We start from the raw sequence: 23,939 nt of genomic DNA on the forward strand, positions 1-23,939 counted from the left end.
GTAGAACCTCAGCATCTCTTCAAAATCTCCCGTGGAGTGAGGAGGAGGACTGAGTTATGACGCTCTTATCCATCTCTCAACATTTCATGTGATTGAGTTCCTTACAGAGTCCACCACTGGCCAAAACCACAGTTCAACAGATCATCTCTACAACATCCCAGGAGGTAGGGTAGGAATTATTTTCTTTGTACAGATGAGAAAACAGAAAAATTTCCACTTCATACTCTTTGTCCCTAATGCAACGCGCTTTCTATGTCACTGTACTGCCAGTGGTGGGAGGGAGCAGTCTGGTACCTTGGAGTGGGGCTGACCTGGAATGGGTAGCGTCTAAACTGTGGCATGGAAAAAAAAAAAAAAAACACAAAAAAGATCAACTAAAGCCCCAAAGATGCACTCTTTGGGGAACAACTTGCTTTTGTTCTTTCTGCTAGATCCACAGAAGGACCACACTCTACCCTGCCCTTCGCCCTCTTTTCCCATCTTGATTCCATTTTCTCCTAGAGGTACTGTTATGGGTTGAACTGTGTTTCCCCAAAAGCTACACTTAAGTTCTAACCCCAATACCTCTGCATGTGACCTTATTGGGAAATGCACATGTGTTGTGCATGTGCTCAATCACTTCAGTTGTATCCGACTCTTTGTGACCCTAGGGACCATAGCCCACCAGGCTCCTCTGTCACTGGGGATTCTTCAGACAAGAATACTGGAATGGGTTGCCATTTCCTACTCCACGGGATCTTATCAACTGAGGGGTCAAACATGAGTCTCTTGCATTGCAAGCAGATCCTTTACTGCTGAACCACCAGGGAAGCCCATTGGGAAATAGGGTCTTTAATAAGGAAGTTCAGCTAAAATGAGGTCATTAGAGGGGGCCCTAATCCAGTATGACTGATGTCCCTATAAAAAGGGGAAATTGGACACAGAGACATGCCCAGAGGGAAGACAACGTGAAGACACAAAGGGAGACCACCACCCAAGACTGGGGGACTGAAGTGATGCACCTAGAATCCAAGAAATACCCAATGCTACCATAAGAAAGGCATGGAATAGTTCATGCCACAGAGCCATCAGAGGGAGCATGGCCCTGATGACACCTTGACTCTAGATCTCCAGAACTAAGAGACAATGAACTCTGTTGTTTAAGAGCCCAGTTTTCCATTTGTTGTTATGTAAGCCCAGGTGCCTTCTCCTGCCATAGTCCACCTCCTCTCAGCCTCCCCAGCCCCACAACTTTGGATAACTGGGGTCAGATGTCAGATTCTTGTGTTCTATGAGACTCTGCAGAGTTTTCCATCCTTGTATTTTACTGCTCTTGGAGTTTTTTTAGCTCTTCATTTAGACTTCTCATACTTCCTCCTGGACTCTTAGGTCTGTTGATTTGCATTTCAAAGTATATTTGCTGCCAACATACTTTGAGCCAGACCTGGCTATATTCTGGTTGATCCATCCTTCTTAGCACACTTAGCACAGAGTATTAAGAATCTATATTGCATTTTATTGACCCTTTCACAGAGACAGTGGTTTGCAAACTCGAGCGTAGTTCAGAATCACCTGGAGGACTGATTCACTGAAGCACGAACTGTTGTTCCCAACCCCACAGGTCCTGATTCAGCAGGTCTGGAACAAGGTCTCAGAGTTTTCCCTTTTAACAAGTTCCTAGGTGTTGCTGTTCTGAAGACCACACTTTGAGAATCACAACTCCGATAATCATGCTTGTGGGAGCTAGAGGGGTTAGTGATCCCCTAGAGAAGCTGGAGGGAAAGCAATTCAGGCTGCAGAGCCTCAAACTGGTGGTGAAATCTAGTGCACATTTCAAATTAATCCATGTTTGTTGTCTACATTAAAAGTACCGGGACAGATTCTTTGAAACAAGCAGATTTACACCTGGACCCTCACAAAGGGAAATATTTTGCATCTTCCAAGTTAAGCTCAGATGACTAATGGAGCAGTAATTCTCCAGAATTACTATGGAGTAATTCTTTCACCCTCTCACAACTTTCGTTCCAGAATCCTAAGGGATTGTTTTGTAATTCCCAATACCTGTTTCTCTTCCATCCATCAGAATCATTTTAAGAGTTAAAAAGAGCCACTTGATTCAAACATGCTGAGAAAGCAGTAAGTCAATAAGAAGCAGTGAGCATGGAGGTTAAGGGAGCAAGCCTTGAAGTCAGACATTCTGAGCTGTGATTTCCATCCTGCAATGTGCAAGCAACATGACCCTGGTCACTCACTCTGCCTCTCCATCTCTCAAAGAAGAATAACAGGACCACTTCCTCTCAGGGAGCTTATAAGAGTTATAATAAACTCATTCAATCACTGGCATTAGTCAACTTTCAATAAAGTTTGGGGATTGCTAGTTTCATCATAATATTTCCCATGAACATCTTATCATGCCTTTAGCAGATAAATCATCCACCAATGAGTAGAGCCAGAGTTACAAAAATACAGAGAATTAGGTTAGGAGCTGGTGTGGCTGAACTACTATTGTAGGAGAGCAGAGCATATAAGGAGCACACAGGAGGAGGACACCCGAGGAAGGTCAATGTGTGGGTGACGCAGGAGACACAGTAAAGGTTAGACTCTGATGTCACAATGTTGCACAACGTGCTTATGACTGGAAGAGAGGGATCCTCTTATTTATGAATTAGACTAAACAATCCTGGTACTCATTCGTTTATGATTTTCCTTTCTGGAATTGAAGATCAAATCCGCATTAACTAAATCCAAAAGTTTTCAGATTTCTTTCCCTCCAAATAACATTTAGATGAGTTAAGTGTAAATGAATATGAAACAGATGGATTAAATTGCCACTTAAGTACACAGGGGGATTAAGAATCAAATAGAAAAGGCAATTAGCAAGATACATTCTGAGTTCACTGAACCTGAAATACTTGAAAAGGTATTTGCCAGGTGGAACACACCCAAAATGCAGCTGCAGCTCCCCAAACCCTAAGCCCTCTGTCACCGGTCTCTGAGAGTCCCCACCTGCCACTCATCTCCCTCTGCCTCCACTAAGAGCCATAGAGACAAGCAGTAAACTTTCATATTCATCATAAGGACATATTCCAATTATTAGTATTCTTTTACTAATGAAACTGCTCTAAAATTTTTCTGCTTTTGAAACTGGCTTTCAAAACTTCCTTACATTTTTTGCTCCTGAAAAGCACAGAAACAGGAGATAGAGGTGAATAACCATATGGGTTTGAAATCCACTATATTTATTCATGTAATTGGCAGGTATATCCAGGCAGCTGCAATGTGGAATGAATGAATATGCAAATACCGTGTCCTAAGTCAGACGATCAGACCCCAAGATGAATGACATCCCTCAGGGACACTATACTTTAGAAAGGGAACAACACACACACACATCTGGGTGAAAAGAATGAGATAGTAGGGGATCACACACAGCTGGACACAACTGAGCAACTGAGCACACACTCATACAGCCAAAAATGTGGGCTTACGGGAATTTAGCAAGGAGAGTCAGAGAGCAGCAAACTAAAGTAGAAATTATGAAAGAGCCCTGAATTCTCCTCTCAGCTTTACCGCTCACTAGCTGTTTCCCTCTGGCAAGACACTCTGGGCCTCCGTCTCCCCAGCCATGGGTGGTTAGAATAGATTAATTTCCCAGCATTAGCACCCTTTTCATTTTTTGTAAATGAAATCTTAACATAGAATTTCAGTATGTTTAATAGGTCAAAACAGACCTTTTCCAGGAGACATTGGGCTTTACTTACCATGTCATCTAAATCAGACAAAACAGGTAGAAACCTCTGGAACAGATGCTTAAAGGTGATGTCAAGTCTAAAAATCTACAGGCCTGCAAAATCACTCGCAGTTGAGGTGAACAAAGACTGTCTTCAAAGGAGAAGCAGAAAACTGGATAAATACAAAGGATCTCAAGGAAGGAGCACTTCTTTATGGGGCAGGGACCTCCAAGCAGCCCAGGACCCAGCAGTGATGAGCTTGTCCACTTCCACGGAACAGAATGAGTAGGAAGAGCACTGGCTTTGAAGTCAGATGGCTGAGTTTAAATCATCATCTTGCTGTTAACAGAGCTGGGTGACTACAGACAATCACTTAATTTCTCTGAACCTGATTTCCACATCTTGAAAGTGGCTTAATAATGTCCACCCTCACAGGGTTACTGTAAGTTTAAGTGAATAATGTAAGTATATATATACACACACAAACACACACACACATTTTTTTTATTGTGTGAAATAAAATTTACCAAAGTAACTGTTTTAAGTGTAAAGTTTAGTAGTATTAAGCATATCCATATTGTAGAACAGATCTCCAGAACTTTATCTTGCAAAACTGAAAGTATGTTCTTTAAACAACTCCCACCCACAATCCCTGGGAACTAACGTTCTGTTTTGTGTTTCTATGGATTTGACCAGAGATTTCATATAAGTGGGGACCATATAGTATATACATTTTATAAATTAGTAACAGACTTATTTCAGTTAGCCTAATTTTCTCAAGGTCATCTATATTGTAGGGTGCGATAGAACTTCTTTCCTTTTAGGGGTGAGTAACCTTCTGTTGTAGACATAAAGCACATTTGGCTTTCCATCCATCCACTGATGGATATGTGGCTCATTTCTATCTCTTGGCTACTGTGAATAGTGCTAAGTTAACAGTATACAGTTAGGCCTTGAATGGCACAGGTTTGAACTATGATGGTCCACTTTTATACACATTTTTTTCAACAGTAAATACTACAGTACTATTCAATATGTGGTCGATTGAATCTGTGGGTGTGGAACCGCAGACACACATGGCCAACTATAAGTTACATGTGCATTTTCAACTCTGCAGAGTCACAATCGCCAATCCAGGCATGTTCAAGAGTCAACTGTGTTTCAACAAACCTGATTCTCTGTAAATATGGGCTTTGTTTTTTGATATTTTTGCTTTTAAGCAAAAATTAGTATGCCTTGTCATTCATATTTCATGAATTTTGCTGTTCTAGCCACACACATTTCCTATTCTTCTTGTAACCAGTAACACTCACTTATTAGCAACAGATCAGATCAGTCGCTCAGTCGTGTCCGACTTTTTGCGACCCCATGAATCGCAGCACACCAAGCCTCCCTGTCCATCACCAACTCCTGGAGTTCACTCAGACTCATGTCCATCGAGTCAGTGATGCCATCCAGCCATCTCATCCTCTGTCGTCCCCTTCTCCTCCTGCCCCCAATCCCTCCCAGCATCAGAGTCTTTTCCAATGAGTCAACTCTTTGCATGAGGTGGCCAAAGTACTGGAGTTTCAGCTTTAGCATCATTCCTTCCAAAGAAATCCCAGGGCTGATCTCCTTCAGAATGGACTGGTTGGATCTCCTTGCAGTCCAAGGGACTCTCAAGAGTCTTCTCCAACACCACAGTTCAAAAGCATCAATTCTTCGGCGCTTAGCCTTCTTCACAGTCCAACTCTCACATCCATACATGACCACTGGAAAAACCATAGCCTTGACTAGACGAACCTTTGTCGGCAAAGTAATGTCTCTGCTTTTGAATATGCTATCTAGGTTGGTCATAACTTTCCTTCCAAGGAGTAAGTGTCTTTTAATTTCATGGCTGCAGTCACCATCTGTAGTGATTTTGGAGCCCAGAAAAATAAAGTCTGACACTGTTTCCACTGTTTCCCCATCTATTTCCCATGAAGTGATGGAACCAGATGCCATGATCTTCGTTTTCTGAATGTTGAGCTTTAAGCCAACTTTTTCACTCTCCACTTTCACCTTCATCAACAGGCTTTTTAGTTCCTCTTCACTTTCTGCCATAAGGGTGGTGTCATCTGCATATCTGAGGTTATTGATATTTCTCTCAGCAATCTTGATTCCAGCTTGTGTTTCTTCCAGTCCAGCGTTTCTCTGATGTATATTAGCAACAGTGAAAGTGAAAAGTGAAGTCGCTCAGTCGTGTCTGACTCTTTGCGACCCATGGACTATAGCCCACCAAGCTCCTCTGTCCATGGGATTCTCCAGGCAAGAATACTGGAGTGGGTTTCCATTTCCTCTCCAGGGGATCTTCCTGACCCAGGGATCGAACCCAGGTCTCCCACATTCCAGGCAGACGCTTTAACCTCTGTGCCACCAGGGAAGCCCTCAAATAGAAGAAAAAAAACACAGTCTCTCAGAAAACCTCCTATAGAGACACAGAACTTCAGATCCAAGTACTAACATCAAAGATTTCAAGGGAGGAAAGGAAGCCAGGTTGAAAGGAGGAGGGGGAGGAGGCGGGAGAGGGGGGCAAAAGGGGTGGCCTTACAGATGTCTCCCGCCACCTACAGATACCCAGGTGTTATGGGCCTCTACCCTGGGCCTCCAGAGAAGGGAGGACTGGAACTCGGCCCTACCAGAAATCAGACCAGACCAGAACCAGAATTCGAGTTCTCTGCCAAGAGGAGGTGATCAGTCTCCAATCCTCAACTCAGGCTGAGGGCCCTTCGACCAGATTCCTGCATCCAGGACAGGGGGACTAGAAAAACGGGGAAGGATAGGAAGGGTTAAGGAGAGGAAAGAGAGAGGGAACGGGAGAGAGGTCAATAAAGTCTCTTGTTCCTTACCTGGTTGGGGCACTCTGGTCAGTTGTCCGCGTCAGGAGGAGACCAGGGACAAAAGGGTCCCAGTTGCAGCTGCTGGGTCTGGTCCATTGGCAGGCAAGCTGGCCCCTGAGTACCCTGAGTGGTCAGGATGTCAGTCTCAGCAAAGAATAGTCCCACCAGAGTCGCCATTTGTTGCAGGAAGGCGGACCCCTTCCAGGGCCCGAAACTGGGCTCTTGTCTAACATTCGGAAATGAATTGTCCGAGGAGACACATGTGCTGACAAAGCAAGAGACTTTATTGGGAAAGGGCACCCGGGTGGAGAGCAGTAGGGTAAGGGAATAATGAGTGACTCATAACAAAATAAATGACCTAATTTACCCAGCTGAGTTTTGAATCCATAACACTGATATAACTGTACAATGATTCAATTGAGTTTAATAGCCATTGTCTTCTATTTCAAAATTGTCTTCTCCTGAATTAAGGCAGGAATAAGAATCAGAAAGATCATCTCCAACTTTCATTAAAATACTCTTGGATTCCTTACTTTGTCCACCTGCTTTCCCCTCCCCCCCACCCCATTTTTCCACCAGAGAAAGTCTAAACAAGCTTGCATGCATCTTGGAACCAGATAGATTCTGTCCCTGAACTTTCTGCATTTCCACTCTGTGAGTTGAAGGAAATATTCCAAAAATGAACCTAAAATTACCTTCATTTCTTTGATGTGATTTTAAGCATTCCAGAGTATCTGAAGAACTATGGATGGAAGTTCATAATGTCATATAGGAAGCAGTGACCAAAACCAATCCAAAGAAAAAGAAATGCAAGAAGACAAAGTGGTTGTCTGAGGAGGCTTTACAAATAGCTGAGAAAGGAAGTAAAGCAAAAGGCAAAGGAGAATGGAAAAGATATACTCTACTGAATGCAGAGTTCCAGAATAGCAAGGAGAAATAAGAAGGACTTCTTAAATGAACAATGCAAAGAAATAGAGGAAAACAATAGAAAAGACTGGACATCTCTTTGAGAAATTGGAGATATCAAGGGAACATTTCATGCAAAGATGGGTACAATAAAGGACAGAAATGGTAAGGATGAAGCAGAAGAGATTAATGAGAGATGAAAAGAGGAACTATACAAAAAAGGTCTTAATGACCTGGATAACCATGATGGTGTGGTCACTCACCTAAAGCCAGACATCTGGAGTGTGAAGTCAAGTGGGCCTTAGGAAGCATTACTATGAAAAGCTAGTGAAGGTGGTGGAATTCCAGCCAAGCTATGTAAAATTCTAAAAGATGATGTTGTTAAATAGTTGCATGCAATATCCCAGCAAATTTGGAAAACTCAGCAGTGGCCACAGGACTGGAAAATGTGAGTTTTCATTTCAATCCCCAAAAAGGGCAATGCCAAGGAATGTTTGAACTACTGTACAATTGCACTCATTTTACATACTAGCAAAGTTATGCTCAAAATCCTTCAAGCTAAGCTTCCACAGTACATAAATCAAGAACTTTCAGCTGTAAAGCTGGAATTAGAAAAGGGAGAGGAACCAGAGATTAAATTGCCAATAATCATTCGATCATGGAGAAAGCAAGGGAATTTCAAAAAAAACATCTACTTGTGCTTCATTGACTAGGCTAAAGCCTCTGACTGTGTGTATCACAACAAACTGGAAAATTCTGAAAGAGATGGGAATAGCAGACCACCTTACCTGCCTCCTGAAAAACTGATACGCAAGTCAAGAAGCAACATTTATTTATTTTTTTGTTGTTGTTGTTTTTTTTTCTTTTTTTAATTTTTTATTCCTTTATTTCTCATGTGTTCCCCATCCTGAACCCTCCTCCCTCCTCCCTCCCCATACCATCCCTCTGGGTCGTCCCAGTGCACCAGCCCCAAGCATCCAGCATCGTGCATTGAACCTGGACTGGCATCTCGTTTCATACATGACATTTCACATGTTTCAATGCCATTCTCCCAAATCTTCCCACCCTCTCCCTCTCCCACAGAGTCCATAAGCCTGTTCTATACATCAGTGTCTCTTTTGCTGTCTCGTATACAGGGTTATCGTTACCATCTTTCTAAATTCCATATATATGCGTTAGTATACTGTATTGGTGTTTTTCCTTCTGGCTTACTTAACTCTGTATAATAGGCTCCAGTTTCATCCACCTCATTAGAACTGATTCAAATGTATTCTTTTTAATGGCTGAGTAATACTCCATTGTGTATATGTACCACAGCTTTCTTATCCATTCATCTGCTGATGGACATCTAGGTTGCTTCCATGTCCTGGCTATTATAAACAGTGCTGCGATGAACATTGGGGTACACGTGTCTCTTTCCCTTCTGGTTTCCTCAGTGTGTATGCCCAGCAGTGGAATTGCTGGATCATAAGGCAGTTCTATTTCCAGTTTTTTAAGGAATCTCCACACTGTTCTCCATAGTGGCTGTACTAGTTTGCATTCCCACCAACAGTGTAAGAGGGTTCCCTTTTCTCCACACCCTCTCCAGCATTTATTATTTGTAGACTTTTGGATTGCAGCCATTCTGACTGGTGTGAAATGGTACCTCATAGTGGTTTTGATTTGCATTTCTCTGATAATGAGTGATGTTGAGCATCTTTTCATGTGTTTGTTAGCCATCTGTATGTCTTCTTTGGAGAAATGTCTATTTAGATCTTTGGCCCATTTTAGAACCAGACACAGGATGACTGTTCAAAATTGGGAAAGCAGTATGACAAGGTTGTATATTGTCACCCTGCTTATATAACTTATATGAAGAGTGCATCAGGTGAAATGCCAGGCTAGCTGTATCACAATCTGGAATAAAGATTGCCAGGATAAATAGCAATAACCTCAGATATGCAGATGATACAACCCTAATGACAGAAAGAAAAGAGGAACTAAAGAGCCTCTTGATGAGGGTGAAAGAGGAGAGTGAAAAAGCTGGCTTAAAACTTAACAATCAAAAAACGAAGATTATAGCATCTGGTCCCATCACTTCATGGCAAATACAAAGGGAAAAAGTGGAAGCAGTGACATATTTAATTTTCTTGGGCTCCAAAATTTCTGAGTAGGGTGACTGAAGCCATGAAACTAAAAGACACTTGCTTCTTGGAAGGAAAGCTATGACCAACCTAGATAGCATATTAAAAAGTTTTTCCAGTATTCATGTACAGATGTGAGTTGGACCATAAAGAAGGCTGAGTGCTAAAGAATTCATGCTTTTGAACTGTGGTGCTGAATATTACTTTTGAGAGTCCCTTGGACTGCAAGGAGATCAAACCAGTAAATCCTAAAGGAAATCAACCCCTGAATATTCAGCGGAAGGACTGATACTGAATTTTAAGCTCTAATCCTTTGGCTACCTGATGAGAAAAGCGGACTCACTGGAAAAGACTTAATGCTGGGAAAGATTGAAGGCAAAAGAAGAGGGTGGCAGAGGATGAGATGGGCAGATAGCATCACCAACTCAATGGACATGAATTTGAGCAAACTCCAGGAGACAGTGGAGGACAGAAGAGCCTGGCATGCTGCAGTCCATGGGGTTGCAAAGAGTCAGACATGACTTTGTGACTGAACGGCAACAAAAGTATTCCAGATGAAATTCTGCTTGCACTGTAAAAAGTGGTCATCCACTGATGATAATACTGCCCACAGCAACTGAGACATAATTGTTTTAGTGATCACCTGTAAGATTACCTGCCTAGCACTCCTTTTTCGCTCTTTTTATCATAATGCCCTCCTCACCTTGATATGATGAGTTGAAATTTTTCATCACACTTGGAACTTTTCAGCCAATTGCTTCAGATAGTTGCTGCCCCTCTTCTCCTAAGATTCCAATTTTAAGTGTTTGACCACTGGGAATTATTCCAATAATTCCATTATTCCATAGGTCATGGACACTGTGTTCACATTTACAACAGGACATTAAAATCCTTCTTCGCTGATTTTATCATTTCTATATCAGCTTGTTCTCACTGATTTCTCTCTTGATTATGGGTCACATTTTCCTGCTTTTTCACCTGATGATTTATGACTGGATACTGGACATAGTGAATGTTACACGGTTAGTGCCTAGATTCTGTTTTCTTTTTTTAAAGAGTGCTATTCTTAGTTTACCTGTGGATCATCAAATCCTTTTGAGGCTTCTTATAAAACTTGGTAAGAATGGGTTTTTAAGTAGTCCTGGGAATTATTCAGCTTCTAGCTCCCTGGTAATTCATTATTTTCCCAGATGCTCTTTCCTTGCCTGGCCTGTGGGGATTCACTGCAATGTGGACAGGTTAGTAATTATCCAAGGAATTGAAGAAATCCCTATGCAGATGTCTATGACTTTCTCTGGATATTTTCTCTTTAGTATTCTGTGCCATAAATTATAGCTACCTTAATCCCTCAAACTCTGATCTCTGAGACTACAAAGTTCAACGATTCTACCTGGGTTTTTTCTCCCTGTGCAGAGTCCAGAAATTGCCTACAGGTAGGAAGCTGGGTTAATCATATTGCTCTTCATTTTCTCTTCTCTAGATTCACAGTCCTCTGCTGTCTATTGTTAAATTTGGGGCAACAGTTGTTTTCAGAATTTTTTATGGTGAGAAGGCTAATCGGGTACCAGTTATTTTGTCATGGCAAGAAGATAAAACGTTGATTTTAAAAAGATATGCAATTTTTGAGATCCTGTTATGGACCATTGGTTTCACATACATTATCTCTATTCTTTACAATAATTTCTGAAAGGTTGGTAGTTTATTTTCATTTTCTGGACAAAAGATCAGAGGTTCTAAGAGGTAATGTCATTTGCCTGAGATTGTATAGCCAATAAATGAGCTCTGATTCCAAAAACAATTTGAAGTAATTGGTATATCATTCCATTTTTATTTCTACAGCTACACTAGCTTTATTATTCTATTTTTCTTCCTTCTAGAATCCTTATCCACTGATATTTTAAGATGATGCCTTCTTAAATGGAGAAAAACCACAATCCTGCAGTATGTCAAAGGACAAACAAATTTGTCAAGAACAAATTTCCTACTGTTTAAATTTTATTCAATAGTGTTTTAAAACATTACTTTTATTTTAAAACCAATATATATTATATGTTTATATATAACATATATTTATATGCATGTAATGAATATTATAGAATAGAATGGATAGTCAACTTGAAAATTTAAGATAATGTTAAAGACTTTAGAGGAATGTTGTTTCTCCAGGAGGTTGCTTTGAATTATTTACCCAGAATCCCAGAAGTATAGCTTCACTTTTTTCTATCAGGGGCATGCATGAAAAATCTTTGACACACACCAGCCTGAGGATACATGCAGCACATAAAGGCTGAAGGGAGGATAAGCATGCAGGCAAGAAAGTTTCAAAATGAAAGGCTATCCCTCTTCTATCACAGAACAGGGTAGAGTGTTGCCTCTCACAATACTTTTTGCTCTCTAGTTTTATTTTATACCACAAAATACCCTGACTGCCTTTATGAAGGAACATTTTATCTCCCTTCTTCTCTTTACTGCAGTGGCTTTCAAATTTACAGTCTCTAAGACTCACTCAGGCAACTTTTTGAACATCTAGACTCCAGTCCCTACTTCTTAAAGATCTGATTCTGTGTTCTCAAGATCTCAGAAATCTGCATGCCCATCAAGCTGCAGGTAATTCTGATGGTCCTTGGAGTACAAAGATAACAACAGCTCTAGTGTATCAAGCTAGATGTACAATATGTACATCACAAGTGCTGTCTAGGACTCTTCCCCAAACCTGGAGGGGATATAAAACCTGCCCATACTTCTTACTGGGCCTCCCTGGTGACTCCTATGGTAAAGAATCTGCCTGCAATGCAGAACAGAATGTGATCCCTGGGTGGGGAAGATCCCCTGTAGAAGGAAATGGCAACCCACTCCAGTATTGTTGCCTAAAGAATCCCATGGACAGAGGAGCCTGGCGGACTATAGTCTATTCTTATCGGTGGGCAATTAACTATAGGAAAATAATACCAACTGTTGAATAGAAATCTATTTGTTATATTTTCAAACTTCATTTTAGTTGACCAAGTAAAAATCAATTCATAAATACTACAAAAATTCACCAATGGCTCATGAACTTGGATCTTAGACTATAAAATAAGAACAACACATTCCCTAAATTCAAGCAGCTCATGTGCTAGTAGAAAAGACAGATGTGTGAGCAGTTAAATTACAATGTAAATCTGATAAGTACTATTCTCAAGATAGGAAGTGGGGGAATGGTATATAAAGCAACTAACGGCTGGAGAACACTGTAAAAACTGCATTTAGTCAGTGCCTTTTGAAGGATAAGAATGCATTTTCAACCACACAAGGGACAAAGAATGCATACAAAATATCTAATCTGACCCTTCGGTCATGTCCATGGAATAGCCAGAAGTTCAGTGTGGCAGAGAACGGGGTTATGAGATATGGGGAGAAAAGCACATCACTTCAAACTATAACAGGTGGGTTTGTCCAAGAGCTAAAGATGAGGGCATCTGCGGCAAGAAGTGAAGGGGACCAAGGATAAAGTGCAAGGGGATTGTTTAAATCCAGTTAAGATGCAGCCCAGGGCATCCTCTACGCCTCTGCGGAGCCAGAGAGTTGTTTAAATGCTCAGAAAATTGTGCCCAGATGTTTTGACATGAGGACCTCATTTCCCAGGAAGTCAATTAGACACATTTGTTGCTTATCCACGGAGTTCTGGTCTCTGCCAGATTATTCAGCACTCCAGGGCAATGTGTTGTTCAACCCTGTCGTGTCTCCCCAGTGTAATTGTCATGTATATGTCTGCAACTAATTGATGCTTGCTTGCTTTTTAATAATTAGTCAGGTGGTGGTAATAAAAACCGAACCAAAAAAAAAAAACCTGGGCTGAGTTTCATTTAATGACTGTTTCGGTAATGAAAATTAACAGCAGAAGAATCCAAGCACAACCTGCTCTGACCTCGTGTACTGAAATGGAGGAGGGCTGGCGGCGGGTGGGGTCCACATGACATTCCCTCAGCCACGTCTCCTGCCGAGTGTGAGGAGTGGGGTGAGGAAGGGAGGCCAGTCCACTCCAGTTCCCTGGAGAAAGACAGTGAGTAGTCAGTCATCAGGGGAGCAGACAGATCTGTCTTAAAAGGTTCCCTTCTCATCTGCTTCACCCTTTTCACCCTCCTGACACTTGCCTCAAAATATTTTCGTATGGCCCCATTTTGCCAAGCTTCCCACTGAAGCTCACAGTCCAAGGCCTGTCCAACCAGGAGCATCTCTGGGTACCTGAGATGCTCTTGATCTACCATGTCCAACAGATGTTAATGTCCTCTAGCAAAATGTATGACGGTTCTAACAATAGCCAGGAAACCTCTGGAATAAAAGCTTAGGTCACTTCATTAAACAAAGAAACCCAAACAGTTGAAGTGTGGACAAGAGGCAAAGAGAGTAAAGACTGAGTACTATCAGAGGAAATTCTTTAATATCAGCTACACCCTTGTGGGCTTCCCAGGGGGCACTAGTGGTAAAGAACCCACCTGCCAATTCAGGAGACATGAGATTTGAGTTCAATCCCTGGGTCGGGAAGATCCCCTGGAGGAGGGCATGGCAACCCACTCCAGTATTCTTGCCTGGAGAATTCCATGGACACAGAAGCCTGGTGGGCTACAGTCCATGGGGTCACAAAGAGCTGGACACAACTGAAACAATTTAGCATGCATAGCACGCACACCCTTAAAGGAGTTTGGAAATAATTATTCTAGCTTTCTATGTATTCTTCTTGCTGTTTTCTATTTACCACTCAAGCCTAGCTCTCTTAACACCAGTCTCTCTTATTCTGCTGACCTTGAGGTCTGCACTTAGAAGTCTTATGTGTGTGTTAGTTGTTCAGTCGTGTCCGACTCTTTGCAACGCTATGGACTGTAGCCCACCAGGCTCCTCTCTCCATGGAAATCTCCAGGCAAGAATACTGGAGTGGGTTGCCATTTCTTTCTCCAGGGGATCTTCCTGACCCAAGGATCGAACCCAGGTCTCCTGCACTGCAGGCAGATGCCTTACTGTCTGAGCTATCAGGGAAGTCCAAAAGTCTTATAGGCGTCTTCAACTTCACATGTCTAAAAACAGATTCTTTTTCTGCCCCAATGCCTCCATCTCAATAAATGGCAACTTAGAGTTTTCCATTTGCTCTGCTCCAAAGCCATGACATCATTCTTTATTTCTCTCCCTCTCTCACAGCTCACATTAATCCGTTAGCAAATACAGTTGGCATCCTTCCTCCTCTTGGAGTCCAGAGTTTGATGATTTCTCATCCCCTCCATCACTGTCTCCTTGGTTCAAGCTACCATCATCTCTCCAAGAACCAGAATCATTCTGTCTGCAGCCCTCTAAGAGTTTCCTGCCTTCAGGCTAAGAGATAACATTTATTGAGCTTTCATTAAGTGGTAGCACTGTTCTAAGCATTTCAAAAGTGTGAACTCACTTGACCCTCATATCAACTTCATGAAGTCACACTGGGTTTATCTCCAAGTCTCCAAATGAGGAACCTGAGGCACGAGGCGGTAACTGTGCCGTCTAATTTCTCAGACCTGCCTTGGTTACTCTCTGTCTTAAGACCTGATTGGCTGCCTCCTCCTCTGATGCTGGGCACCAGTATCCTTGCAGTAAGTTGTTACTAGTAAAGATAACTTTATTTTGCTTGTATCCAAATAACTGTTGTATGCTGGTTTCACCCATCAGAATGTCTTTCCCCATGTTCTATTTTTTACCTTGAGAATGGACATTTGATTAGTGTTCAGAACCAATAGTGGTCTGTGCCTGAGACCTCAGAGGAAAAAATTTCATTTTCATAGAAGATTCCTATGCATACAATCTCTTAAGCCTAGGGGAAGGAATATTAATCACAAAATTCCTGGTGCCATCATAGATTCATGAGATGGAGCTTTTATTTTGGGGGGTGCTGGGAGGTTGTCGGGAGGAGGATCTACTCGTAGATGATTCCCTGAAGTTACATGTCATCATTGATCCCTATCTGTGGTAAAAACTCTGATGTTTAGCCTTAAGCCTCAAGGAAATATTCAGTCCCTCTACTGCTCTGATACTCAGATTTTTCTGAAAACTTATCTGCTGGTAAAGTTCCATGATATTTTTAAAGAGGATTTAGAATGTAAGGTTAAGATATTTGGGAAACTAATGAAATATAAAGAAAACTAATCCTATCATCCCTCACTATTTTTTCCTATTTTTCTTTTTCCAGTCTCCTTCCCTCCCTACACCCCAAACCCTATCATTTCCAAGAAGCTAAAAGAAGTTCTATATATCATAATCAGGAGACTTTTCTGGTTGCTATTCTTTAAAATGCTCCAAAGGTAATGGGGAGATGTACATTAAGTAGAGATGTTGATTTGTTAAATGTGGCCAATAATTTCCTCCCATAAGAAATATATTAAAATTGCCTTTAGAGCCAATTTCTCTAGAGCTGTTTTCACATAGTTTAACAAAAGGACAAATTTGCCAACTGCCAATGAAACCAACAGTAAAAATGAAACCCTCGGGAAATGATTTAATCTAAACCACATTCAAAATGGATAAACTTATCAAATACACGTTTCAAAACCAGCTTCCCAACCACATACGAAGGAATGGAAGGTGCTTTATATTAGGAATCACTGGACAAATGCAAGGTTCTTCCAGATCTGATTATGTCCAAGGTCAGAATAGCCAGTACTAGCAGAAGATGTACAAGCAATCAGTCTTGGTTACTAATAGGAAACAGACATCACGCTAACCACTATGTCCATCTCAGCTTATCTCACATTCTATAAACTGGCAAAATGAGAATTCAGAAATCAAACATAGAGAAGGAGAAACAAGAGGCATACACGGTCCTTATGAAATACATTAATTGGGTGGAGGGTGTCAATTATTCATACTGATGAATATATGCTACATTCATCTTTTCATTCAAGATTCTGTTATATGTGCTGGGGAAACCACAATAAACGTGTCTCCACTTTGATGCTAGTGTGGAATACGGGTACTCCAGATGTTTCTAAAAGTGTGAAAAGTACTATGAAAAGTGCAGCAGAGGGAGTTTCAGAAGCACATAATGGGTAAAATTATCTGGAGTTCAGATTAGGCTGGTGTGAAGAAGGGACAACAAGTACTGAACACGAAGAATGCACAGGAATTAAAGTAGAAGAGCATTGTAGAAAAGAACATGTTTACACTTCTGGAGGGAGAGAAAATAAAAGATGCCCTGTGGGCAGTCAAGAGACTACACGGAAGCAGGTTGCATGGGGTTGGAGAGGTGAGCAGAGCCAAAAGGTTGCGTAAACAAGGTTTGGATTTAATTTTAGCAGCAAGCATATGCTGTTGAAGGCATTTAAGCTATAACAACAGGAGGAGTCATATAATTAGACTTACAGTTTTCAAAGAATATTCTGTATGTAGACTAGAGGCTGGATTTGAGAAAGATAAGGAATAACTTCATTCACTAAATATATATTGTACAAACTACTGATTTGCTTAGGCACTAAAGATATGGCAGCAAATGAAAAAAAAAAGATAAATAGTAGGAACATCAAAAAGGAGATTAACATGATAGTCCAATTGGGAAAAAGGGTGCATGGACTAGGATGCTGACCATAAGATCTGACCATAAGATCATGTGAGACCTTTCACATGATTTAGTGATAATGCAGTACTAGAAGTGAGCAGTGAGAAGAGGACTAATGGAGCTACTTATAAATATACAACTAAAAAATAAAAAAAACTAACTATAAAAATAAATAAATAACTATAAAAAATAAACTTGAGCAGCAGGCAAGTTCATGGAGTATATCAATAAATTCAGTCTTGAACATATTTCCAAAAGATTTTAAGGTATATTGAAACATCCAAGTGGAAAAATCAAAAAAGCTTTATACAAATAGGTGGGGCTTGGCTAGGATCAAAGATGAATATAGGTAGCAATGAAATCATGGAAGTAGATGAGATGAGCTGGGAAGAGTGTATCAAGTGAAAAAGAAAGCACTATGAAATTCCAACATTTACAGGTTACTTAGAAAAAGAGTTAATAAAAGAATCTGAAAAGGAATAACCAGAGAAACCATGAAAAGTGGAGCTTTGAGAAGGGAGAGTGGTGGTCACTGTGACAAATGTTTTTATGAGGTCAAATAAGGACTGAAAATTGTCCATTGTATTTAACAATATGAAAGTCATTGGCAACCTTGATGAAAGCAGTTATAAAGTAGTGGAGAAGGTAAAACCATATTATAATGGGTAGAAGGGTGACTGTGAGATTGGAAAATAGAAATAGCATCTGGAAAGGGACAAGAGGGAAAGCAGGCAATCAAGATGTGATTTGATCCAGGTGGAAAAGACTGGGGACTCTCTTCCCAGAAAGGAACGCCCAGTGAGAACTGCAGCATGAAGGATGCCCAGTGACGGGTGTGCTCAGACACCCTGCCAAAGCTCATCACACCCCAAAAGATTTGGGAAATTGTACTAGTTTCTCACTCTCATCTCTACCACTTACTTTTCGCTTTTTAAAATTGAGAGAAATCTGAGAATGTTTAAAAGCTGATTGGAATGAGTCAGTAGATATGGAGAAATTAAAGCTCCTGGAATTAGGAAGGATTTAACAAAAAGGTAAGTTCCTGGAAAAAGGAAGAAACTGTAGAATTTAAAACAGAGTGTAGGAATCAGACTTTTACAATAGGAGCTTAAATTACAAAAGTGGACAAGCAGGAAAAGATGATTGAAATAGCTGGATTTGTGAATTTGGTAGCACTAAATTGAGTGAGTTCTTGTCTGATTATGTCTAACTTCTTTGTAAAAGAGGAGCCAGATCTAGCACCTTAACTGAAGGAGGATACCCTGATTTGGAATTTTGAGGACAGCAGGACAGTTTGAAATGGAAAAGTAAACTGAGAGACTGCTGGGTCGTATCATGTACTCAGATGGAGATGATCACCACGAAGTTAAGACAATGTCAAGAAACACCCAATCAATCAGACACAGGCACATGAGAAAGAGGGTGGCTGGATTTGTCCAGGGTTTAGGGTTTCCCCAGGTGAGTGTAATTACACTAGAAAGTTGGGTTATTAGAAGAGAGAAGTTTGAAATGATAGAATACTGCATACAGGCTAGATAAAAGTGAGAGAAAAGCAAGAGGCAGAGGAATCAACGAATTTGAAGTCCCAGTGTGTGTTATAAGAGGGGGTCATGAGGACAATTTAATCAGAGAGCTCCAAGCAATGAGAATAAATTATGGTTTTGGAACAGTTTTGACTGATGTCAGGCTCCAGACTGTGGCCAGCTGAGTATAAAACTGAATGAAGGAAGAAGTCCTCAGAGAGAAAGAAACTGAGAGCCCAAGATATGGGATGGATTGTTTATAGAGCATTAAAATCCCCCTGGATGATGACTGGACTGTGAAAGCAGAGGCAAAGCACTCTTGGGATTGAACATTCCATGAGGAGGACTCACTGGGTGGTCAGCAGATAACAGCAAGAAGGAAACATGAGAGGGTGGTGGAACAAAACTCACGAGTCTCCAAGAAGCAAGATCATCATCATAGACTTGGGGAATGAAAATCACACCAGCGATCAGTGGCAGGATGTAGCAGAAGGAGCCCCTGGGGAGGGAGAATCCTCAGGTGGGACCCAGGTTTCTGCCACAGCCAGGAGGTACAGGGAGAAGCAAATAAATAGCACAAAGTTATAGGGAAGTTTGTTCATCAGTTACCAGGAATTCTGAGAGCCAGATGGAAGGGAACAAGGAGAGAAGCTAGAGTGGAGAGTGACACTGGCAGGGGCAGGAAGCCTCAAAAATGCCACAGAAAAGGGAGACAATAAACACAGGGACAAAGAGAGACAAGCAGGACAGAGGAAGAATAATGATGCGATGTCCTTGAAATCCTATCTTTAAGTATCTGTTTAGTGTTTACTTAAAGAGATTGGAGGGAATCTGATTTCACAGTGATAAAAAGTATCTGGATTTTCCTTCGGCTTTTTAAAATTGAAGTATAGTGATTTTGCAATGTGGTATTAGTATCGGGTGTACAGCACAGTGATTCAGTTATACATACACACATTTTTTTTCAGCTCCTTTTCCATTTAGGTTACAACAACATATTGAGCATAGTTCCCTGTGCTATACAGTAGGTCCTTGTTTACGATTTTATATTCATAGTGCATATATGTTTATAAATTAGGAGTTTGGAATTAAAAAGTATCTGTATTTTTAAGTTCAAAATATGGGTAGTATTACTTGCCTTAAGCACTTGGAAGGACAATTTCTGAGATAATAAGTGTCTCCGTTTTCTCCTTCTCCTCGCCGACTGAGCAGGCAGCAGACACCAGAGGAGGGACCTCTATCAGCCTGACCTCACCATCCTGACTGAGGGGCTCCTGCTAGAACTCCTGCCCTCTGGCTCCTTTACTCTCTCCCTGCCAAGGGACAGTGACATGGCTAATTGGTGAACTCAGCATGTGCTTGGTTCAATGGCTTCCAAGTCTCCTCCCCTTGCTTCTTCCTGCCCTCAGGATGTGCACATTACCTGTTCTCTGCCAAGGGGAGTGCTCCTGGGAGAACGAATTAGCAGAGGTCTGCTAGGGGCTGAATACATAAGATTTGCTTACCCAGGGGTGAAGCATTAGGAAGCCCACAGTGCACACAAAGAAAAGGCCATTTTATCGAGTCACCTTCCATAGTAGCAAAGCTAACATTTTAAATCTCCATCCTTCTGCTTCCTGTGTCTCATTTTTCAGCTGGCTCCAAACTCAGGGTGAAATCAAGTGTCTTATTATTGCTATTATAACAAACTACTACAAACTTGGTGACTTAAAACACTATCAGTTTGTCATTTGATGGTTCTGTAGTTCCTAGGGTTCAGGGATGAGGGCATGGACATCCTAAGGGACCACAGATTTTAGGCTGCCTGATACCCCACTTGCAGGTTAAGTGCTTCTGTCTTGAAAGAGAAGGAAGGGCAGGAAGCAGTGTTAGCTGTGCCACCCAAGCCTTCCCAGACTTATTTCTAAAAGCCTACAGCCACTGTTCAGATTTTGCTAGGTGACCTGGAAATTTAGAGAGAAATTGAAGGGAAACAGAAGACAGAGGATTCCCTCCAAACTTACTGGAGGGGTTGCGGAGTTTGGAAGGTGGAGAGAAAGGTCATGGAGTTAGCTGGGAATCTTCCACCCACCTGTGAATATGGAGAAAGCAATGACCAGGTGTGTCCCTGGAGGAGTCAGCACCTCAGCACCACAGTTCCAAGACCTAGCAAAGATCTCCCTTCCCCATGGTGATGTATGGGGCCAGAGAACCATCTGACTCCATGGAATCACCATGCCTTGTACAGTGAGATCAAGGGCCCTTCTCTGATTTTCTGCATCATCTTTAAAGAGACTTGCTCAAGATAAGCACAACTTTTATTCTCCTCCTTTCATCTCAGGAAAGTTTCCAATTTTGTCCACGGTTTTTTCTCCCCCTCCCTTCCTCTTCCTCCTCCTTCGATTTTCCTTTGTGACTTTCTAAACCAGACAATTTCTTGGAGAGCATACTACCGTATTTGAATTTTAAGTAATGAATCATTCATATTCAGTACCTGGGGCAATGCCACCTATTGTTCAGTTCTCCTAGCCAAATGAGACACAAGGGGCCAACAGGCTGATGCTAAGGTAGATGGATTTATGTAGACACACAAAGGAGATTGGTAGAAATTAAAAAATATGTTTTTAATATTTTCACTAAAGACATTGTTATATGGGCACCCTAGCTAAAGTGGGTAAGTTTATATTTCCTATAAGGAAATCAAATTAACTAACCCCATATTTCCAACACTTCTAAGAATTCTGACATGCTCCTTCTGACACATGGAAAGTACAGAAGTCCAGAAGGGACTGTCTTCTGGAGGATGCCAGAGATAAGCAGTGACACGAAGCAAGATGGCTAGCAGAGGGGGAGCCAGACCTCCCAGAATCCACCTGGGACTCACTGCGGAGGACTGGGGGCTTTGAAATGAAGGAAAGGATTCCTTTGCCTCTTGGTTCAATAAAGCCCCAGGGGGGCTTCCCTGGTAGCTCAAAGGGTAAAGAATCTGCCTGCAGTGTAGGAGACCAGGGTTCAGGTCTCCAGGTTGGGAAGATCCCCTGGAGGAGGAAATGGCAACCCACTCCAGTATTATTGCCTGGAGAATTCCATGGACAGAGGAGGAAATGTTCATGGGGTTGCAAAGAGTTGGGCACTTTCACACTTTCAAAAAGGAAACATCAGGTAGTTGATCCAAAGGCATAAGCAGAAACCTTGATACCCTGCATGTAGGGCAGGTAAGATTCCTCTCTGCTTTCCCTGTCTGCCGTTCAGGCTCAGCCACAGGCTTGGGTCAGTGCTGAAGGTGGGATCTCTCTGCTGGACTGCTGGCTGCAAGGCTCTGAGTGCACTGTTCAGATTTTTCCCTTCAAGTACTATTTGCTAGACTTTTGCTCCTGAAGATAATTCTGTCATTATTCTTAGCTGATTCAGCAGTCATTTAAAGATACTTGTGTACTTACCTGTGGCTGCCTAGCATCCTATTTCTATCCCTTCTGATCAGCGTTCCATCTTTCCTTGGGGAGAATCAACCCATTCCAGGGAGCCTTGTGGAAGGGTGATTTCTAACACCACCTTCCCCAGCAGGCTCCTCCTTTGGAAGCTCATGGGATCTTGACCAGTCCATTGGATGCTTGCTCCTGGGACTCAGAATTTTGAGGAACTGAAACCAATGCTGGAGGAAACGGAAAGGTCAAATTGATTAGAAGTTGTAGAAGGGCAGCGGCATTTGGACCCAAGTGGCTTTACAGTGTGTCCCCAGCTGAATCTGGCTGCTCTGCCTCCGGGACGCCCTTGGTTTCCCATCCGATTGCCAGTCTTGGATCTTGAGTCTCCTTTCACGGCACGGACTCCCTCCCAGTATCCTGCTGGCCAGTGTCCTTGTTAAGAGAGCTTGCTTGCAGTCAGGAGCCTGACTATTGTATTTTTATAGAGTTTTGATTCTATAAGTCAAGATAGTCAAGAGACAATATTTAATAATCCCTCTTATGCCATTTGGGCTTTCCCAGTGGCTCAGTGATAAAGAACCTGCCTGCTAACACAAGAGATATAAGAGACATGGATTTATTTCCTGGGTCAGGAAGGTCCTCCTCCAGGGGGGATCTTGGCAACCCACTCCAGTATTCTTGCCTGAAGAATCCCCATAGACAGAGGAGCCTGGAGGGCTATGGTCTACGGCATCGCAAAGAGCTGGACATAACTGAAATGAATGACTGAGCATGCATGCACACACGCACTTATGACAGTAAAAAGTTGAGTTGGGATGTGGATGGGGACAGAAGGAAATGAAACGAGTACAGACCACTTAGAACTTGTTCTTCACACTATTTATGTCAAGAGTACAATTGACTTCAAGCACAGATGGGAACAAATGGCTGTATTAAGGAGGAATGATAAGACAGGAAAACCAGGCTGCCTCCTAGCATTCTTCTGTGTTGATGACATCATTATTTATGAGGAAATACTAAGAATTCCTAGAACTCCAAACACAGAAATCTCTAGACTGAAACACAAAATTATATTCCAATACAAAATATATTTTTTCTATAATACTGTGTTAGTTGCTCAGTCACGTCTGACTCTGAGACCCTAAGGACTGTATCTTGCCAGGCTCCTCTGTCCATGAAATTCTCCAGGCAAGAATATTGGAGTGGGTTGTCCCCTTCTCCAGGGCATCTTCCCAACACAGAGATTGAACCCGGTCTCCAGAATTGCAGGCAGATTCTTCACCATCTGAGCCACCAGGAAAGCCCAAAATATTGAAGTGGGTTGCCATGACTTCCTCCAGGTATCTTCCCAACCCGGGGATCAGACCTGAGTCTCATATCTTCTGCATTGGCAGGTGGGTGCTATGCCACTAATGCCACCTGGGAAGCCACACTACTACTTGGAAAGCTCAGACACTCACACATAATCAACTGTTTACTATCAGAATTCAGAGGAATTAACAGTGGTACAGGATACTTGAAAAGTGCAATGGAAAGAAAAAAAAAATCTGAGACACTTAAAGGAACTGATATTAAGGCCTTACTAGGCCCTACACAATGAGTCCAGTCTATATGTCTTCTCTTCTTTCACACTAGTAAGTAGGGCTGTCGGAGAGGGCAATGGCACCCCACTCCAGTACTCTTGCCTGGAAAATCCCATGGACAGAGGAGCCTGGTAGGCAGCAGTCCATGGGGTTGCGAAGAGTCGGACACAACTGAGCGACTTCACTTTCACTTTTCACTTTCAGGCATTGGAGAAGGAAATGGCAACCCACTCCAGTGTTCTTGCCAGGAGAATCCCAAGGATGGGGAGCCTGGTGGGCT

At 41.9% G+C, this 23,939-nt stretch overlaps 1 protein-coding gene across 6 annotated transcripts in view; it reads right to left on the bottom strand.

Moving 5' to 3' along the window:
• LOC147363456 (uncharacterized) overlaps window positions 1-23,939 on the bottom strand; it is a 257,915-nt gene that overhangs the window by 43,858 nt on the left and 190,118 nt on the right. The window contains exons 5-6 of one of the 6 annotated variants that reach the window (XR_015137137.1): window positions 22,092-22,303; window positions 13,427-13,626 (exon numbers count right to left, since the gene is read on the bottom strand). The exons of 4 other annotated variants lie outside the window; for them this stretch is intronic. Coding sequence is in view for 1 of the 2 variants with exons in the window: in XM_086327321.1 (XP_086183447.1) it covers window positions 6,596-6,833 (238 nt within the window). In the remaining variant the exon portion in view is untranslated. Of the gene's footprint in view, window positions 1-33; window positions 6,834-13,426; window positions 13,627-22,091; window positions 22,304-23,939 lie in introns of those variants that run through there. One more of the 6 variants, XM_086327321.1, reaches the window with a different exon arrangement.

The sequence above is a fragment of the Bos grunniens genome, chromosome 11 (genome assembly GCF_055505025.1).
Source record: "Bos grunniens cultivar Pamir isolate PY7600 chromosome 11, Bosgru_T2T1.0, whole genome shotgun sequence".
Taxonomy (NCBI): Eukaryota; Metazoa; Chordata; class Mammalia; order Artiodactyla; family Bovidae; genus Bos; species Bos grunniens.